The 19530-nt window shown below is 38.9% G+C and overlaps 1 protein-coding gene across 2 annotated transcripts; it reads right to left on the minus strand.

Moving 5' to 3' along the window:
• Nucleotides 1-2930: 2930 nt before the first annotated feature.
• Nucleotides 2931-16988, minus strand: LOC143292730 (serine/threonine-protein phosphatase 2A catalytic subunit beta isoform-like). Of its 2 annotated transcripts, none has more exons than XM_076603266.1 (8): nt 16923-16988; nt 16550-16686; nt 14173-14382; nt 12435-12608; nt 11705-11794; nt 8097-8258; nt 6870-6988; nt 2931-5952 (listed from the first exon to the last, which is right to left on the minus strand). In XM_076603266.1, the coding sequence occupies exons 2-8, from the start codon at nt 16655-16657 to the stop codon at nt 5880-5882; spliced, it is 936 nt and encodes a 311-aa protein (XP_076459381.1). In that variant the 5' UTR covers nt 16658-16686; nt 16923-16988; the 3' UTR covers nt 2931-5879. The 2 variants fall into 2 exon arrangements, with proteins under 2 accessions (XP_076459381.1, XP_076459382.1); XM_076603267.1 differs by having other exon boundaries at nt 16840-16940.
• Between the last annotated feature and the right edge of the window lie 2542 nt (nt 16989-19530).

A 19530-nucleotide genomic window follows, 5' to 3' on the forward strand; every position in this document is an offset into this window, starting at 1 on the left:
GAGGAAAGTAGGATATATATTAATTATATTTCATTGAGTCAGTCTGGATCAGGATCAGTGGAGTGAATCATTTAGCATAATTATGTGGTTGGCCGATGAGTGGCAAACATTCAGGGAAAAAGCAAGATTTGGACAAACTGTAGTTTGAATGTCAGGGAAACTATATATAGGCACACGAAGAAAGAGAGAGAGAGAGAGAGAGAGAGAGAGAGAGAGAGAGAGAGATTGCTGTTTGAATGTTTAAATATTTCGTTTTTCACAAAATTATTCAGATTACATTGAATCTGTATATCAGCAGGTCGTATGAACACAGATGACAGAAAACCGCCCTACTTCCATTCTTTCCTCACGAAGGAGTGGTCATTGTCAGCGACTGACGAAGTTACTATTTTTACCTTGTCGCTGAGAGGTTGGTGTCAACTTTTTTCGTCGTCTGGTTCTGAACGCATGCATTACAAATTCTTCCACGGTGTCAATTTTTTTTTGCTGATTGTATACTTACTTTCAGTTTCACTATCCTTTATATAAGTTTTAGCATGGTTATTTTCAATGAAATGTATGTATGCGTGTGTGTGTGTGTGAGCATGTGTGTGTGTGTGTGTGTGTGTGTGTGTGTGCGTGCGTGCGTGTGTGTGCGTGCGCGTATGCGTTTGCCTGTGACGAAATTACCTTTTTTTTTTTTTGAAAAACATCTGTTGACATAAAGGATTGTTGTCAGTATTCTGGACCCTTGATTTTATCCTGCTTATCTGATGCAAACATGTGATCAGTTGGAAGTCATAGAGGCAGGACAGGGTTCTGTGATGAGTTCTTTTCTAAAATTGAATTCATGCACAATTGTGTGTATGTGAGAGAGAGAGAGAGAGAGAGAGAGAGAGAGTTTTAAGATGTCCAAGTGTGTGGACTGGTCCGTAATACTCCACATCACATCTGCTTTAAAAAACAACTGACCACCGGGTTATTACATAGACTCACATTGTTTACACAGGCGAGTCAAAAAAAAAAGAAAAAAAAAGAGCAGATGCCTGTCTTAAGCGTAAACCCAAACCCAGCATGCTGGTCAGGCTAAGAGAGGGTACCCAAGGTTTGTATAAAAAATGAAAGAGAGAAATGATAATATAAATCAATTAAACTTATTCAAAAGATAATAAAATGAAAAATACATATGCAAAAGGCAAATTATAGGAAAACGATAAGAAATGAAACAGGGACTTTTCGAATGGGCATAAGTAAATGACCAATATCCAGCGGTCAAACTTGTGCGCACCCAAACAAGTGTGCACTCACACAACTGGTCCTGTCAACTGTTCCAGATTAGTTTACTGACCTATTGGCAGAAGTTGTTCATGGATGGGGTCAAGTGTGTTCTATGAAGGTGCAGAGTGTATGCATGTGTGTATGAATTCTTAAGTATGTTTTGGCGGTGTGTGAATGTATATGTGAGTGTATGAATTCACAAGTTTGTGTATGTTTTGGCTATTTGCTCAGCACCGTCACTGGTCTTGTCTCACAATGTTTAAAACATTACGTGTGCAAGGCACAGTGCATTTGACTGGCCTCAGCACGCACTTGTACTTATGTGTGTCCATTGTTTGTGTGTGATTGGTTGTGATGAGCACAATTATGTGTTTGCATTTGTGTAGCGTATGGGTGCCATGGCCACAGTATGTGTGAGAGTGCTTGGTGTGTGTGTGTGCATGCGCATGAACATGAGTAATGTTTGCATGCGAGTTTAATGTGCGTGCATACATGGAAGTGGGAGAGAAAGCATGCATGAACCCGATACAATCCATCCTCTTTTATGTGGCACAGTCTGCAAAGAAATGAATGAGCTCACAACTCATGTCAGGAATCGAAGTATCCGAATGAAGGAGATAAACTGTGCAGCTGAATCATATTCATCGCTGTATAATCTTTTCTAATCTTACAACATTTATTCTGTTTGTGTGGCTTATCATCTTATTTCCTTCACAGTAATTTCCTCTTTCGGACTTCTTCATGGCATCCATTCAAGCGTCCAAGTAAACCACAGCAACAAAATTTGTGGTATGTACATTGTTTACTTTACACAACAATGGCTAAGTTCATTGGACAAAATGCAAAGTCTGGCATGACCAGATCAAATAAGCAGGCCCTAGTATACAGTAAACAAACAAACAAAAAAAAAAACACCACCAAAAAGAACGAAAAAACATATAACCACGAAAAAAACACAAAAACACCAACCAAACCAAGTGTTCCAACCCCCTCACCTCTCCCCCCCCCCTTCAAACAAACAACACCAAAAAACAAAACAAAAACACCAAAAAACCCCCACCAAAAACAAAAATTACACACACACACACAAAAAAAAAACAACCTTACACAAACAAGCATCATTTAGTACAACAAGCTTTGTAAATAACAAAATGGCACAAACACAAACACATTTTAACAAATGTAATACCACATAAAAAAAAACCCCAACAGAACTCAAAACTCAAAAATTGCTGGAAATGTTTTTCACAAAAAACAACAACAAAAAATGAAACAAAATAAAAAACAAAACAAAAAGAACTGCAGACACTGATCCATATTCACAGGCAGTTAATTGTTTTAAATAGTAGATAGCCATATCTGCTTCACCACAATATTGATTTCAAATGCAACACACTTTCTTCCAGTATGATTTTCTGTTAATAATTTTCAACATGAAAAGGTTGAGGCTTTTTATTTATTTGAAAAGAAAAAATAAACATTTTTAACCCCAACACTCATATTCTTTATTTCACTCACTGGGAATAATGTATACACTGCAGCACATAAAAAAGAAAAGAAGAAAAAAAAGAGAATGTCAGAACCATTGCTCTTTAGCAGAATGCCAAAACAGCAGTCAGTCTGCTGAAGAGGAAATGTTAGAATTCTGTCACAATAGTATGTAAAGTTTCGTGTATATATATACATGTTTGTATATATATATATATATATACATGTTTATATATATATTATCAACCCCGCTCCAGTTCTGGGTCTGTGAAAATTCACTGTAAAGTTTGTCACACACACCTGCTCATCAAAGTGGCACTTAAATCACCAAATACAACAATCCATTGCTCTCATGCATGGGTTTCTTCCTTGTCAATGGCTTAAAAAAACAACAAAAAAACCCCAAAATCTCTAATTTCACCTTAGTAAGAACGCATTTTCAAAGAAACATCAGACAGACACACAAAGAGAGAGAGAGAGAGAGAGAGAGAGACAGAGACAGAGAGAGGGACAAAGAGAGGGACAGAGACAGACAAATGGCAGACACTGTACAATGAAAATGTGAATGAAAACACAGCAAAGACTGTTCCACTTCCCAACCACACCATTACTGATTTTCAAAAGATAACACTGTGATGAAATGTGACTCTCAAGTCTTTAAAACTCTTTCTAAAACAGACCGGGTAAATCTGGATGTAAATTCAACAATTTCTTTAACACAAAGTTTTCAGCAATTTTGGGGTGTGTTTAAAGACAAACACCACTTTCAGGCTGGGGCATGAAATATTCGGCATTTTTCACAGTAAATGTCATGCTCTGAATTTTAACTTAAAAAAAAAAAAAGGAATTACATAACAAGCCATGCTAATGCCTACTACAAACAGTGCTCATTTTATTCAATCCAACCAATTTCATTTCATCACATTTTAAGCAAAGCGGATGCAGTTTTCTTGGAAAAAAACAAATTTATTTGCAATTATCTGCAATGCAAAATTAAAAAAAAAAAAACCCAACAACAATCACAAGACATGTAATTGGAAAGGAATTTTGTCAAAAATTTGCACCTGTCTTGTGTTGATCATTAAACTTTTGTGCTCCAAATAAATCTTAGTTATTTAAGTTTTACTTTATCCACTTTAACTTTCCTCTGTCTACCATAGAAAGTGTTTTGAACATTCATGTTTCACAATACAGATAAAATTATTACAGCAGGAACAGGAATTCTTTTTTACGTGACAGCTGTTTAGACTGATATATTTTTTTTCTGAAGTGGTGACTTGCTATACACTAACTGCTGGTGCTGTACGTCACTGTGAATACATGGCATGCTTCTGCTTTTCCATGTGTGGACTGCACCTCCCATGATCACTGCTTTCCTCAAACAGATATTTACACCTGTGACTGTTTGATCTGCCATAATGGAACCCATGTACTGTTTTAGGACAGACAACCATGCATGCTTCTGTTTCCTTAACCCCTTGGATGTGTCTGCTGAACAAGCTTGTCAGCAAAGTGACGTGTCTGTGTCACATATTGATGCCGCTGATGAATCCGTTTGTCGCTGCCCACTAATGTAGTTCAGTAACCCAGAGCCTTTCATGCAGCATCAACTGACTAGTCAAGGGCTAAATCGAATGGAAAACTGACATGGTATTTTGCATGCATACATACAGAGAGGGGATTAAGACTGACCTGGGAGATAGGGAAAATCTCCACCTTGAACTATCCAAGTGTGACTTGGATTTGAAGCCACAGACGCAGACTTGCATTTGAAGTCACAGACATTATAGCTTTGTCTATAGTTGCAAGTCCAGTGCAATGACCAATGAACTGTTCAGCATGCACATGTCATGTTTCTGAATCCTGTACTATAACACAATATAAAACTGTGGTGGCACAGTGCTGTCATCGTCAATTCACAATGCACCACGCACCACATTGAACTGCATGTGTTTGTCAGAAAATGAAATCAGATGCCAACTCAATCTAATTCTGTTTTGTCAGTCACCATCGTCTTTGAGCAACCTGCCATGTCACCAATTTGCTGTCATCAACTGTAGGCATTGCAGACTCACAAATGGCGTACGTTATGGACTGATAAGCAAAACCTTTGTGAATATAATTTGTTATGTGTGAATTTGTTAATTTCTGAAGCTGCCCAAAAGGGGAAAAAATGTAAAAAGCAAGCAGGGGAAATTCTGATTTGGCACTGTATGGCAATCTGGTACAAACCAACTTTTGAGATGAAAACGCTTAGTTCATCTGATAAAACAAAAACAGCCACAATTTTTATTCTGTGTAAATAAAGCCATCTGAACAATCTGCATTAGCACCATCAGCTTACTCACTCTTTCAACACTTTTTTTTTTTTTTTTTTTTACAAGCAGCTGCTGAAAACTTGCCATACAGTATTAAAGTACAATTCAGCCAACTCAGATGTTGCTGACTGGAGCCAGGAAAGAATCAGCCAGTGTTGTTTCAGTTTTAGGCGGCTTCTGCCAGACCATACGCCAAATGTTTAAGTTCCATTCAGGCTACTTCACCGTCATCTCAGGCTGATATCAGCACATGTACATCTCAAAACAGGAATTCATATGCAATTATTCCAGGTTGCCAAAAACTGTCACAAAACTGGCAATGGGCATGTGTTACAAACAACAAATGACAGACACTACCTTACACCATTCTCTCCTGGGTAAGGACAAAGTTTACAATCATAGAACTGAAGGGGTGAAACATTTCAGCTGTATTATTCATTTTCTTTCAATTGTATTACATTTTACATGAGAAAAAAAAGAAAAAACTTGGGTTTGATTCATGAAAAATATCTGCTCTTTTGAAAGACAGCACATTTGTCAGAAAATGTCATTAATGCCTCCGTCATCATCATCATCATCATCATCACAAGGACAGCTGTTGAAGATGGGCGATGAAATGATACAGACAAACCCATCTGGGCTAAAAAACAAAAACAAAACAAAATCAAAAAAATTCTGGAGGGAAACCGTCAAGCGCTTATCTTACTTCCAGCACCAGTTTATCACACATTCCACTGCCCCACCTTCCCCACTGTTCCCCCAAACCATGGTCAAAAAGAGTTGCTGTGCCGTGACAGATGCCAGACAACTGCGAATCTACAGGAAGTAGTCAGGGGTTCTCCTGGTCACATGAGGTTCTCCTCGCCGGGGAGCAGGGTCAAACTGAAGGCTGAAAACAAACAAACAAGAATAAACCAGCAAATATTTCATTCAGAAAAGCTGTGGATCTGATCTTAAGATGGATGCAACTGCAAAGAACACTGTCTGCTTAATTTTTAACAGTGTGACCAATCACAGGCACAGCATAAACACTCTTACTATTCCCCCCTCACAAACAATACCATATAAAAGGCACAATAAATCTTCACTCTCAGACAGGCACTTCTAGTGGCTGGACGAAGAAGCAGAGGAGAAAAACAAACAACATTAAGCATGTGAAGCATCAAACCTGAGTTATATACCAGCACAAACGAAGTAAGCTAGCATCAGCTATTGGATACAGTACCCGTGCTAAATATCTCATCTGGTGGGCACACCCCCAATACTAGCTAAAAGTGAGATTTTGAAAAATTTGACCACAATCGGAACCCTTCCCTCTTTGGCACCCCCTCCCCCACCCCATGTTTACACCCAGTATGGGAGAGAGAGAGAGAGAAACAGAGAGAGAGAGAGAGAGAGAGAGGCACAGAGACAGACATACAGAGACAAAGGAACATGAACAGGAAGAAAACCCAAGGCTTGACAAACATTGAAAACTATGGGTACATAATTTCTGGGGCAGATTTTCCTGATGGCCAATCCCCTGTTCATCTGCTTCCTATCATTTGTTAACAGATCAAAAGAATGCCATCTTATGGATTGGAAGCATTGCAAAACCCATGGTTCTGTGGCATTAAGAAAAAAAAATTGCGACCACACCTAATAAGGCTGGTGTTAGGCAAGTATGCTGCTTTTGGTGGGAATAATCTCGTCTGTTAGACTTTGCGATGGTCATTTCCAAGGCCTGAAGTGGCAGTACATTACTTAAGACATCTGGACAAGCAAAAGATGATGAAAGTTAAGAAAAAAAGGAAACTGTCAACTCACAAGGAATATTTTAAGGTGTCATCTAACTCCATGAGGGCGGCCTGATTCCCGCAGCGGTAACAATAGTTGGGAGCACTGAAGATTGTCACCACATTGCGATCATGGCACCAATTGTAACCCTGCAACATGAAAAAAAATCCACTGCTTAACACGCTGAGACCACTGAATTAACTTCAAAGGAACAGCACAAAATTCATGCAGAGTGTCTTTCTTGCATCAAAAACCAATTTATTTATCTTTGTGAAAATGTTGTTTTCTTAATAGGCCTCTGCATACCTTGCAAATATGGCTGCTCACTGTTCAGTCACAACCTGGCAGTTGATTTTAACTTCAGTAATTATGAACTATGCATCATCATGATGGGGAAAACGTTAACTAAAATACAACAACAAACAAATGAAAAGAGCAAAACAACCAAAAAACAACAACCAAAACCACAAAAAAATAACAATGAAAAACAATGTAATGAACTTTTCACATGAAGAAAGGACCCTAATGACAGAAAGTTCTAACATTACAAAAGAATACAAATGTATTTTCATAACCAAAATCAAAGAATTAAAAAAAGTCACACACACACACACACAAAGACAAAAAAGACAACTCAACCCACCTATCCTAACTGCTTCTGTGAACCCTCCAAAAAACTATCAAATGACAAGTCCGTCCCATCATAAAAAATGTCCTACCCCAACCCCTTCTCTGTACTCTGACAAACTATCAAACAAATGGGATGCCCCATCACAAAAAAAGTCATATCTTGCACCCTTCAGCAAACCCTAACAAATTATCAGACATGGACATCTCATCACAAAAAGTGATGCCTCATCCCCGTCTGTGAATCCTGACCAAATATAAAAAAAAACCCCAAGTCATACCCAGCCCCCACTGCAAACACTGAAAGAGTAGCGAAGGACAGGGGCATCTCATCATAAAAACAGCTGATGCCCCACCCCATTTTTTAAACCCTGACCAATTATAAAACAAAAGGGATGTCACATCATAAGAAAAACTCATATCCCACCTCCTTCTGACAAATCACCGCAAATGATTAAATGACAGGGACGTCCCATCACAACAACCAAACTCCCCACCCCCTCACCCTTTTCTGCAATCCCTGACAAACTATCCAAATGACAAGTATGTCCACATCATCACACACACAAAAACATTCATACACCTGTCACCTGCATGGTACACACTACAGCCTAGTGATTGATCTCTCACCTCCATGACCAACTGGTGGGCCCTGGAGATGAGGGTCAGGCCGTTGCTGTGGTTGAAGGTCTCCGAGATATCCTGGCCAAAGGTGTAGCCTGCGCCCCGTGGGGAAATGCCCCAGCCCCCACGATCATCCGGGTCCGACCACAACAAGTCGCACATCGGGCCCTGATACAACAATACTTTGTCACTGTAACCTGGCTTGGTTGTGGGGGCGTTGTACTGCTGAACACATCACCATGGTAAAGAATACTTTACTTTCACTTTTAAAGAAAAATTATTGACATGTTTACAGAAGAGAGCTGAGCATCCTTTCTCACGAGTATGGTGCTCCTGTCATGGTGTTTAGTGTTATTTTTTCGTTGTTTGTTTTGTTTTGCTCTAACTGGTTTGTACTGATTATTTTTTGTCTTTCATCCAATGATCCATGTTTATCATTTCAGTTCCATTATCATAAACAGAACAAAACAGGTTTATATCAAAAAATGAGCAATTGAATGAAATGTATTGCCTCTGATCAAGAACCCCCCCACACTCCCACCATACTAATTATTCTCTCAAGGCCTGACTAAGAGCTTTGGGTTACACTGCTGGTCAGGCATCTGCCGAGCAGATAAGGTGTAGTGTATATGGATATGTCCAAATGCAGTGACGCCTCCTTGCGGAAGTGAGCTAAGGAAAAACCAAAAAAACAAAAAACAGCATATTTAAACAAAAACAAAACAACAACAAAACAAACAAAATCAAACACCATGAATGTAAAAACTTAATAATGCACACACACACACACACTTAAAAGAAAGCAAGTGTTCGATTCAAGAGGAATAAAATCTCTGTCTACAGTCAAAATAAAATCCAAGGATTTAACTCTTGACCAGAAAAAAGATCAATGGACCAAAAGCTTTCAAAGCTTAATGAAGACAAAGATGGTCGGAAATAAAGCTGACAGGGTATCTAAACATGGAGTTGAAGTGGAAAATGAGGTGCTGGTGTCCAGTGCCAGAAATGACTTTGTGACAGATATATGGAAAAAATTATATATGCTTCCACGTTCAATTTACCATGGAAATTAAGAAATTGTGAGAATTAAAAAGAATAGATCAGAACTTTAGTAAAATCTACAGAGAAATAGTAGCTAGCTCAGCTGAAACAACTTAACCCTTACACCACTTGAGGCGATGTGATTCGACTGCAGGGGTTCACTACTGAAGGCAGGGATCGCGTTAACGCATGTTTTTCGCGTATTTGATGCATTTTGATTTTCGCTGACGCATTTTCACAGCGCTCACGCGTAACACTTACGCAAAACAACTTTTACTCCAAGCCGTATCAATGCAACTTTAGGACTGACTTGGCAGCTAGGTTTGCGATACTGAATCAGACGGTACAAGACAAAGTGTCTGTGCCTGCGGAGCACTGTGAGATGCCTACGTGACTCTTAACAGCTACAGCCAATTAACAGAGTACACGCGCACACAACACTGCTTAGCTGACGAGTTTTGGAACAGAGTGGCGTCATTACAGGGCGTGACCAGTTCGAGAAAGCCTGCAAAGTCGTCATCATGGATTATGACACAACATATCCTGATTTTGCTGTGCTGGTGAACATTGCATTGACAGTCCCTGTCAGCTGTTCCTTGTGAGAGAGGTTTCAGCTGGCAAAATATGATCAAAACTGCTGACCGATCAAGACTGACAGATGCATCAAGACTGACAGATGCGCATGTGGACACGCTGTTGCGCATTGCAATGGAAGGTCCAGCATCGAGCCAGTGCAACGAACTGATTGTCAGGACTTGCGGTGAATTTCAGCGCCGACGTGAGCGACGAAAATAGGTGAGTAAACCTTTGATTTAGTGTCATAGGTCTGACGCAATTCTGACTCTAACTTACGCGTTTTTTTGCCGACTTTGCGTAAGCTGCATGCGTTTTGAAAAAGTCTAGTGCGATCCCTGTGAAGGTGACACCAACTGACAAAATTATTAGACTGACTTCCCACGATGTTCTTCTCTGCCCTGAATCAGTCACAATGTTTACATGAGGTGAAAGGAAAAACAAACAAAACTGCACGCAGAAAAAAAAAAAAAAAAGTGTGGTGCTGTAGTGTAGCGATGCGCTCTCCCTGGGGAGAGCAGCCTGAATTTCACACAGAGAAATCTGTTGTGATAAAATGAAATACAAATACAAATACAAAGGTCAGTCCTTCACTTTCAGCCTTGATATTGTATTGCCTTTGTTTTTGAATGGGACGTTTATTTTCACTGCGTGTTTTGATGACAAACGAAGCAAGCTAAACTGCGATCACTCAACACCTGCTGTGGACACTCAACCCAGTACTTCTAACAGACTTTATGCTTCATGCCAGTATGCTTTAGCTGACGCTGTAAATATTATTATGGATGAGAGTCCAAACTCTCAATTCACTGCTGATACTGTGATAGTAATTCAGAAGGAATTGATGGCAATGTTCATTCGCTATTTAACCACAATGACAAAACTGATACTGACAGCACTTACAAAGAGGAAGAAAGCCGTGCATGGAAAAAGTCGTGTGTTACTGCTTCAAGCGGGGTGCGAAGTGCAAAGATAAAAATCGATTTTGACAATATGCAACAATCTCTTTGCATTAGTGAGACTGACTGAGTGGTTCCAAATATACAGTAGTTTGAGAACAGCACGCCCCATGCGTCTCAATAGATCTCTTGCACAGGTAGTTTCTACCTGTGCTCTGGTTAAGCTGACCTAGTTTCACTCCGGGCAGGCTGACTGACAGAGAAGTGGCAAAAGGGTTAAGTTCAAGGATGCAAGATCAAAGAAAAAAAGTTTTTGGACAGGCTTATTGCAATATTTTATTTAACTATATTGAATCAGAGTTTTATTTCTGCATCATTCAGACAGACAGAAGGATATACAACACTGTTTATTTTCTTGTGTTGGACAAAGTTGGGAAACAGATTTTTCAAAATGAAAGGTGTTTACAAAATGTTGCAGGTAGCAATTAAATAGCAACAAGGGAGACCAATGTTGCAGATAAAAAGGAACACACACAACTGGTGTTAGAAAGATCAGGATATCTTCCCTCCTCCCCTTTCCAACCAACAATACCTTAAACACAGAGCAAGAAAATACACAAAATTTGACATGTCTGTAATAAACAAGAGTGGGACATTAACATAATGTGTGGTGGAATGGTTGTCCAACGATTAAAAAAATCAATCCAAAAAGTCAGATTTGGGGTTTAAAGGTAGGAGAACTCACAACAGAAAGTAATGGAAACTGATCTTACTCATTAGAAAGGATTTTCTCTTTATTTTTGATTAGCGGTATCAGAATAGGGGTTTTCACTATCCCTCCCTAAGCACTCTGTAACTGGGAAGAGACTGGTAGGGAGTGGGGAGGGGGGGTGCAGGGAGGGATTGGGGGCGGGATACTTGAAACCAAAATTATAGGAATCTTTCTGCCTGTACAATACTGACAAATGTCCATATACTCCTGACACATCAGAATCACTGGAACATTCCAGCAGTAGGCGCTCTCAGAAAAAGTGCACATCCAGTTTATAACCAGAGATCTGCTTTATGCAATAAGCGGCAATGAGTAGAAACTAATCTCACCTCGTGAGGGACCTCTTGTATCCTGTCCAGTGCCCTGATGTGGTCAAGTGTGTCAATGGATGGCGACAGTCCTCCGTGCAAACAGAAGATCTGAAACCAACCCACCACAACTGAAAGCTTACTGTGAGCAAATGAACCTGAAAAGCTTGGTGAGAAGTCAGAACAATCTGACAGCAGTGCATCGTTCATCAAAACCTGTCAAACAATATCAGCATGTTACAGTCTGTGAAACATGTCCTAAAAATATGAAAGTCATATCGTCATTTTTAAACAGAAAAAAATGTGTGTTGAAAATCCTCTCAAAGCCTGATCAGCGCACTGGGTAATAAGAAGGTAAGGCATTTTCCCCCCCAGTAGATGTAATGTACAGTATACTGGTGTATGGATCTGTCTGAATGCTGTGACACCTTGAAACTGAAACTCATTGCATCAGACCAGAGTCTGCACAATGACTGACTGCCTCTGTTTTGTTTCAATTTTTAGTCAACATCAGCTGGGGAACACTGGAGAAATCATTGTGCTTTAAGAACACTTCCATCAGTTTTCAAAATCGGTCTAATATGACTTACTCAAAATGAGAAAGATGTCAAAACTTTCTTTTCCACCACTTGCAATGTTATTCTAGGTTTTGGTTGGTTATGTTAAAAAGACATCAGGCCGTATCATCCATTGGTCAAGCATGCCTACTGAAGATGCAATTTCACAAAATCACAGAAAGCAAATGGTTCACCTGTCCTTGCACAAGGGCGGTGAGCGGCAGGTAATCAAAAAGGTCTGTGAAGTATTTCCATACGTTGGCATTGCCGTACTTCCGCAGGCACTCGTCATAGAATCCATACACCTGGGTGATCTGCCGACTTTCGTGGTTGCCTCTAAGGATGGTGATCCGGTCCTTGAATCTAACCTGCACAAGATAGCATTCATTTCTACTTCTTCTGTTTGATCTTGAGGGCTACAGGAGGGCTGAAGAAACAAACAAACAAACAAAAAAAAAAAAATGTAGCTGCAGCACACATACAAACAAAAGTGCAAGAAATATTTGCCTAATTTACACCTATTTTAACAACTTTAACTTCTTTTTTCATAACAGTACCAACACTAATGACATGCCAGAAAGGAAAGAGGACTCCAGCAACACCCTCCACCTGAGGTGCCTCTGTTGCATCCCACGCATCTTCTGGAAAGACAAAGTGTCCATCTAATACTGTGGTCCTGTCCCTCACCGGCATTCCCATCTTGTACAACACACTGCTCAGACAATGCAGGCTCCTCTGTGCTGGCCACGCTCGCTGCAAGCAGGATGACATGTCTACAAACAGTGGAAGGAAAACTTCTGACTGTGACAAAACAGAAACTGCCTGGTTGAAAATGATAGTGCAACTCCAACACCGCTGAAATCCATGCACAGATGTGACACTTGGAACAGATACCTCAATTCTCTGATCAACCTGTTCAGCCACAGAATATGCTGCTCCAGCATGGCTGCATCGCTTAGGATCAAGTCTGCTAAAGGAGGTGGCTCTCTCCCCTTCTTCCCTCTACATGATATAAAAGTAACAAAGCTGTCATTCCTATCAAATCAACCACAGAAACTGGATTTGGTCCCTTCTAAAGTGGCTAAATATTTTTTGTCTGAAGCTTTCACCACTTCTAGCAACTTTCAAACAAACATATTATTTTGAAAAATACCAAAGCGATTGATGAAATTTATGTGGAAGGATCAATGGGGCAGGCAGCCTATAGTGTAACATATGTCTACATTAACACAGAACTGATCAGCAACAACAAAAAAATCCACACCAGAAAAGGAAAGTTAATAGTGTTGAATATTTCATTATTCTCTTTTATTTGAATTTTCAACAAATCCTTTTCTTTTTTTTTTCTTTTTTTTTTGTGTGTGTGCATGAACTGGCTATCAGTTGCTTGAAGATTTTGATGGTGTATGTATCAAGCATTAAATGTCTGACACTCACCATCTTGATAATGACCATGAGAAGTTGAAAATAACAACACACACACTGATTAAAAATTTTTATGTGTGCATGTGTATCTATATGTGTGTTTGCATGTGTTTTACTTTCATCAACAGTCCCAAACAGTGCTCTATTGTGTTTTTCATTTCTTTGTGTTTTGATCTGTGATCTCTATGACTAAAAAAAAAGAAAAAAAAAGAAAGAAAAAGGTTACTGGATAAATCAAATCTCGGAGTCTGCACTAGTGGGTCACGGTTAAGTATTTGTAATTAAACTTGAATTATGTGTCCATTTTTAAGTATGCACACACAGGAGGCTAAGAAAGACTAAGACACTAAAAGAGACAGACAAGCAGACTGAAACGAAGAGCAGAAAAATAGAGAATTAAAAAACAAACAAAACAAAACAAAACAAAAAAAACCAAAAAAAAAAAAAAAACCCAAAAAAAAACAACCCGAACAACAAAACAAACGTGGATGAAGAAACCAAACCGACCTTCAAAGCCACTAGCAGTGAGACCGTCTCCACTGAGTAGTAGCCCCGATCAACATAGTCTCCCATGAAGAGATAGTTGGTGTCCGGGGACCTGCCCCCGATACGGAACAACTCCATCAGGTCATGGAACTGGCCGTGCACATCTCCGCACACCGTCACTGGGGCCTTCACCTCCTGCACGTTGGACTCCTTGGACAACAGCTCTTTGGCCTGTGGAAATCAAACATAAATGCATTCAATGTAATTTAAACCCACCACCGTGTATCATTTCTTTGGCCCACGGGAATTACACATGCAATGCAATTTTAAACCCAAAGCCATGTAACATTGACCAAATATTCATGTAGTTTTCAATTTGATTGATTTAAAAAAAAAATTATTGCATTGTCAAACTCAAGCAGATTACTGTAATATGTCCATTTCACTGTGTGCATAAACACTAAAACAGTAAATCAATTAAAAAAACAAAACAAAAACAAAACCCTTTGGACAAAATCTAAATACATTTGCCAAGAGAACAGTTCACAGCATAAAATGTAAGGTGCTCATATGGGACTGACCAGTGGCCATCTAATGCGGCAAAAACATTATCACTCAATTATGAGTTTAAAATCTAAAAGTAAAAAGTAAAATCTATATTAAAAAAACAAAACCAAAAAACAACAACACAACAAAAAAAACAAACAAACAAAAAACAAAAACAAAACAAACCCCAAACAAACCCAACAACAATGACAAAAAACCATTCTTACTATATTATGGATTTTATAAAAAGAAAAATGAAATGGTTCTTAGTTATTGGGGAAAAAACAAAAACAAACCAAAAAACACAGCCTAGAAGCCTGCCTTTTCATTTTGCAATATTTCAATTGTATCTAGTCACATGAATGAGACTGCGAACCACGATTCCCTGTGCAGCATGGACTTTAAGGCATGTCAAAGAACCCACAGCAACAGAAGGGTTGTCTCAAGCAAATTAACTTTAAATTTGATACCAAAACAAACACACTTGCATACAGAAATGTGTCAACATGCTCTCTCCAGGGACAGCAGCCTGATTTTCACACAGAGAAATCTGTTGTGACAAAAACTGAAAAAGTAATACAATTCAATAGAATAACATAAAACTGCAAATAAATAATTAACATTATGTTAAGGTGGTACCTTACAAAATGTAGTATAGATTATGTACTGATGAGGAAGAGCAGGACTTGGTTTCAGTTTTGTTGCTATGCAAAGAGAGGGAGGTCAGCAAAGGAATGTCCACATTGCAACAACTGTCAGAAACACTAGTGTTTTTTATACTGAAATTTTTGTCCTTTTATCAGTCATTTACTAAATAACTTTTGGACAATTTTAGTACCAGTTTAAACTTTTTAGATTTTTACAGTTGCACAGTTAACTATTTGGAGTTCTGTTTCCATTTTAAACACACAAATATACAGAGATATGTATGTGTGTGTGTGTGTGTGTGTGTGTGTGTGTGTGTGTTCAATTTCATTTAATGTCTATCCACTTTAAGTGATATTAGACATGAAAAAAAAAAAAAATGTGTGTGTGTGTGTGTGTGTGTGTGTGTGTGTAATTGGTAGCTGCTTTTTTGTTGTTGTGGTGGGTGTATGCTGGGTGTTTTCATCTCAATAACCAACCGAACACTGACATAGATTACGGGATCTTTAACGTGCATATTTGATCTTTCGCATGTGTATACACACACAGGGGGTTCAGGCACTAGTAGGTCTGCACATATGCTGAGCTGGAAAGTCCAAAAAATCTCCACTCTTCACCCACCAGGTGCACCAAACCAGGGATTGAAATCAGGAAGCTCGAGCCAGAATCCAGTGCTCTAACCATTCTGCCACTACTCCCGTCACTTGCTTATTTTCATGGGGTAAATACTTAAGTATACAATGACTACATATATGAACAAGTATTCAACCAATCAATTATCCTTTTTTGTTACATGAGAAAACAATTAAAGCCATGTTGATGTTGTTTGGACCAGAGAAAAATTTAATGAGACCAGTCCATATAAACATAAGAATTACCCTTCTTGTTTCTTTTTCAATAATCCAATTCATGACATCATTTGCAATTTACCCAATCCCCTTCTTAAACTGATATTTTTCTCTTGAGCATCATCTACTTTTTGCCAACACCTATGTCAAAAAGATAAAATTGATCAATAATTATCTGCACAATGTGAAAAAATCAAAAGCAGTTGTAATCTTATCACCAAACTATATAATTTTTTCGATTCTGAATTAGAATCTTGAGCTACTATTACAAGGTTGTATTAATCATAGCATTTCTATTTGTCTTGGGTGTTGCGGTAGTGAAAATGAAAGTAGACAAAGCGGTACCCCATTCTGCTCACCTTTTCACACAGTGTTTTCACTTGATTTTCGGTTAGCTGCTTGCATTCGTTCAGCTGCTCGATCCACTGATCCAGCTCTTTCGCTGCAGCCCTGTCCTCTACACCCATTTCTGATATTTACAGCCGATGTCAAAACACTGCAACAAAGAATAATATTTTGGATTGGTGTGTAAAGCACCGTTGTCTGCGAACAATCGATGAGCTGCAAAAATCAAAAGATGGCTGCTCAGTGCGGGATCCATCAATTTTACGAGCAAGATAATGAACAATGATATGCTTTTAACACCTACAGGAAAACGAGAGACCGTCCAGTCATGACATTCGTTCCTCCATTGCGCTCGAATGTTTGTGTGGGTGTATGTAGTTGGCCTACCTTCGGTTTGTGGTCAAGATGTCATGCGAGGACACGATCAGCAAACGACTTGATGCGCCACCTGGCGGTGCATTCTATCGTCATCTGCACAATCCGTTAGGTGCTGGGCGAAAATGAGCGCTCAAAATTATGCCTGTTCAGGACACTGAATGCACGTGTGTGTGTGTGTGTGTGTGTGTGTGTGTGTGCGTGCGTGCGTGCGTGCGAGCGTGCGTGCGTGCATGCGTGCACACACTGACACCGGCACACACACACACTGCAAGACTGACGGACCTGAGAAGATGAATGGAAGACGAAATTCCATCCTGAAAAATGTAGTGTCCTCATGTGCACCACGAGGAGAAACAGCTGTCCTCGGGAGTACCATCTGTACGGTCATCGGCTGGAGCCCCGTCTGTGACAGCCACTAAATATCTTGGTGTCACACTCCAGTCCAATATCCGCTTCAGTCATGAACCATATCAACAGCATTGTGACAAAGGCAAACAGGACGTGTTCTTGTGATCGCTCCCGGCGTCGAAGTTAAAAAAAAGAAAAGAAAAGAAGTTGATTAAATTGCAAGACATCTGATCATCCAAAATTGTTGAAAACAAAGCCGGCTGGGGGAAACGAGAGAAAAAAAAGAGGAAGAAATTGTGGATAGAAAACTGACAGAAGCCCTCGCAGAAAGAGACGAAAAAGAGTGGATAATAGAGAACTGACAAACCCAACCAGGTTGGGAAAACAAGGGGGAACAGACCTAGAATGTTGAAAGTGACTGTGAACACAGAAAGTAGAAAAAGAGAAATCATGAAAAAAAAAGAAGTAACAATGACAAATCACTGAGGGAATTAGTGACCCTATGAAAAGGTGTACACAATGACATGATACCAACAGAAAGACAAAAATTCAAGGATCTACTGACAGACGGAAAAAAAAAGAAAAAAGAAAGAACGGCCAAAGGGGAGACTGAAGGATTTAATTACACGGCCAAATAGTCAAAATGAAGACGAAAGTTGAGGACCAGACCTTGACTTAGACAGATGACGAGTGACTGCAACCTGACAGTTTCAGTTTCAGTTTCAGTAGCTCAAGGAGGCGTCACTGCGTTCGGACAAATCCATATACGCTACACCACATCTGCCAAGCAGATGCCTGACCAGCAGCGTAACCCAACGCGCTTTGTCAGGCCTTGAGAGAAAAAAAAAAGAAGAAGAAAGAAAGGTGAATAAATAATAGATAAGCTTACATAAATAAATAAATAAATAATTATAATATAAAAAAGATAGTAGTAGCAATAATAATAATAATAAAATAATAACCTGACAATGTAAAACAGATTGTAAATAATTTCAGTTAAAGAATTTCAGTTTTCCTGTGATTGTTGTTCTCTTAGATAGTAATATAGATAGCCTCTCCAATAAGATAGATGAACGATCTTAAGATAAGAGTGCGTGAAATAAAATCACATATTATTGGTCTCACAGAAACAATTAAAAAACAACAACAAAAACAACAACAAAAAAACAGAACAATATAAATTCAATATTATAGTGCACTGTAATATCCCAAATTATGATATATTTACTAATACCAACGAAAAGAGAGGTGTGGCCCTGTATGTACACAAATCCTTAAAACCCAAGAATGTCCTACATCAACAAATTTTACTTTTGAAGAAAGTGTATGCTGCAAATTTGAATGATGAGAGAGTTTTAATCGGGTGTATATACATTCATCAAAACAAAACACAGAAAAATTATCTGAACTCTTAAAGTCCAAAGAAATAACTAAATCAAGTTCAACAAAGTATGTATTATCCAGCTGTGCAATGGGATGGTACTTGGACAGGCCCTTCAGACAATAAATTTATTGAATGTTTACGTGATGCCTTTCTGATACAAAAGGTGTCAAAACAAACAAGAACAAAACCAAATCTAAAACCCAGTATTGTGGATCTGGTAATAGTAAATGAAAACAATTTAGTATCAGATATCAACCACCTAGATCCCCTGGGAAAGAGTGGCCATGATATGTTGGTTTTTCAGATCCACATTTCATTGGTGAAGGAAAAAGCAGAACAAAGTATAAATTTGACTTAAAAATGGGAAACTATAATGGAATGAGAGAAATGATAAATAACGTGGACTGGGCATCAATGGATTGGGATGGAAAAGACGTGAACCTGTAGACATAATTTATTTAGACTGGAAAAGCATTTGACTCTGTACCACATCAAAGACTTTTATAAAAATTAGCTTTATATGGTATTACTGGAACCATTCTGAACTGGACAAAAAAAACTTCTTGTCAGAAAGAACACAGCTAGGTTGTTTAAATTGGAGAAAAAATGTCAACAAATGAAAATGTTGTTAGTGGTATACCACAAGGTAGCATATTTGGCCCAGTGCTTTTTACAATATACATAAATGACCTTCCTGAAAGTATGGAAAGCAAATACAAAATATTTGCAGATGATACTAAATTTTACGGCAAAGCACAAAATAATGATGGAGACTCCCGTCGGTCCGACGGATGAGTAGAAGGCAGGCTTAGCCGATTCTGGATGCACAGCACTTCCCACAGGTGTTGCAAGGGAAAATGTCTCCAGAAGTTGAGCCCTGCTTCC

The sequence above is a fragment of the Babylonia areolata genome, chromosome 18, assembly GCF_041734735.1.
Source record: "Babylonia areolata isolate BAREFJ2019XMU chromosome 18, ASM4173473v1, whole genome shotgun sequence".
Lineage (NCBI taxonomy): Eukaryota > Metazoa > Mollusca > Gastropoda > Neogastropoda > Buccinidae > Babylonia > Babylonia areolata.

Excerpts from the sequence above, each read along its gene's own strand:
- LOC143292730 (XM_076603266.1), bottom strand. The coding sequence starts at position 16,657 with ATGGGTGTAGAGGACAGGGCTGCAGCGAAAGAGCTGGATCAGTGGATC. Across the intron at positions 14,383-16,549 it reads TGAAAACACTGTGTGAAAAG|GCCAAAGAGCTGTTGTCCAA; the intron begins GTGAGCAGAATG and ends TGATTTCCACAG. Across the intron at positions 12,609-14,172 it reads CACTGCTAGTGGCTTTGAAG|GTTAGATTCAAGGACCGGAT; the intron begins GTCGGTTTGGTT and ends TATCTTGTGCAG.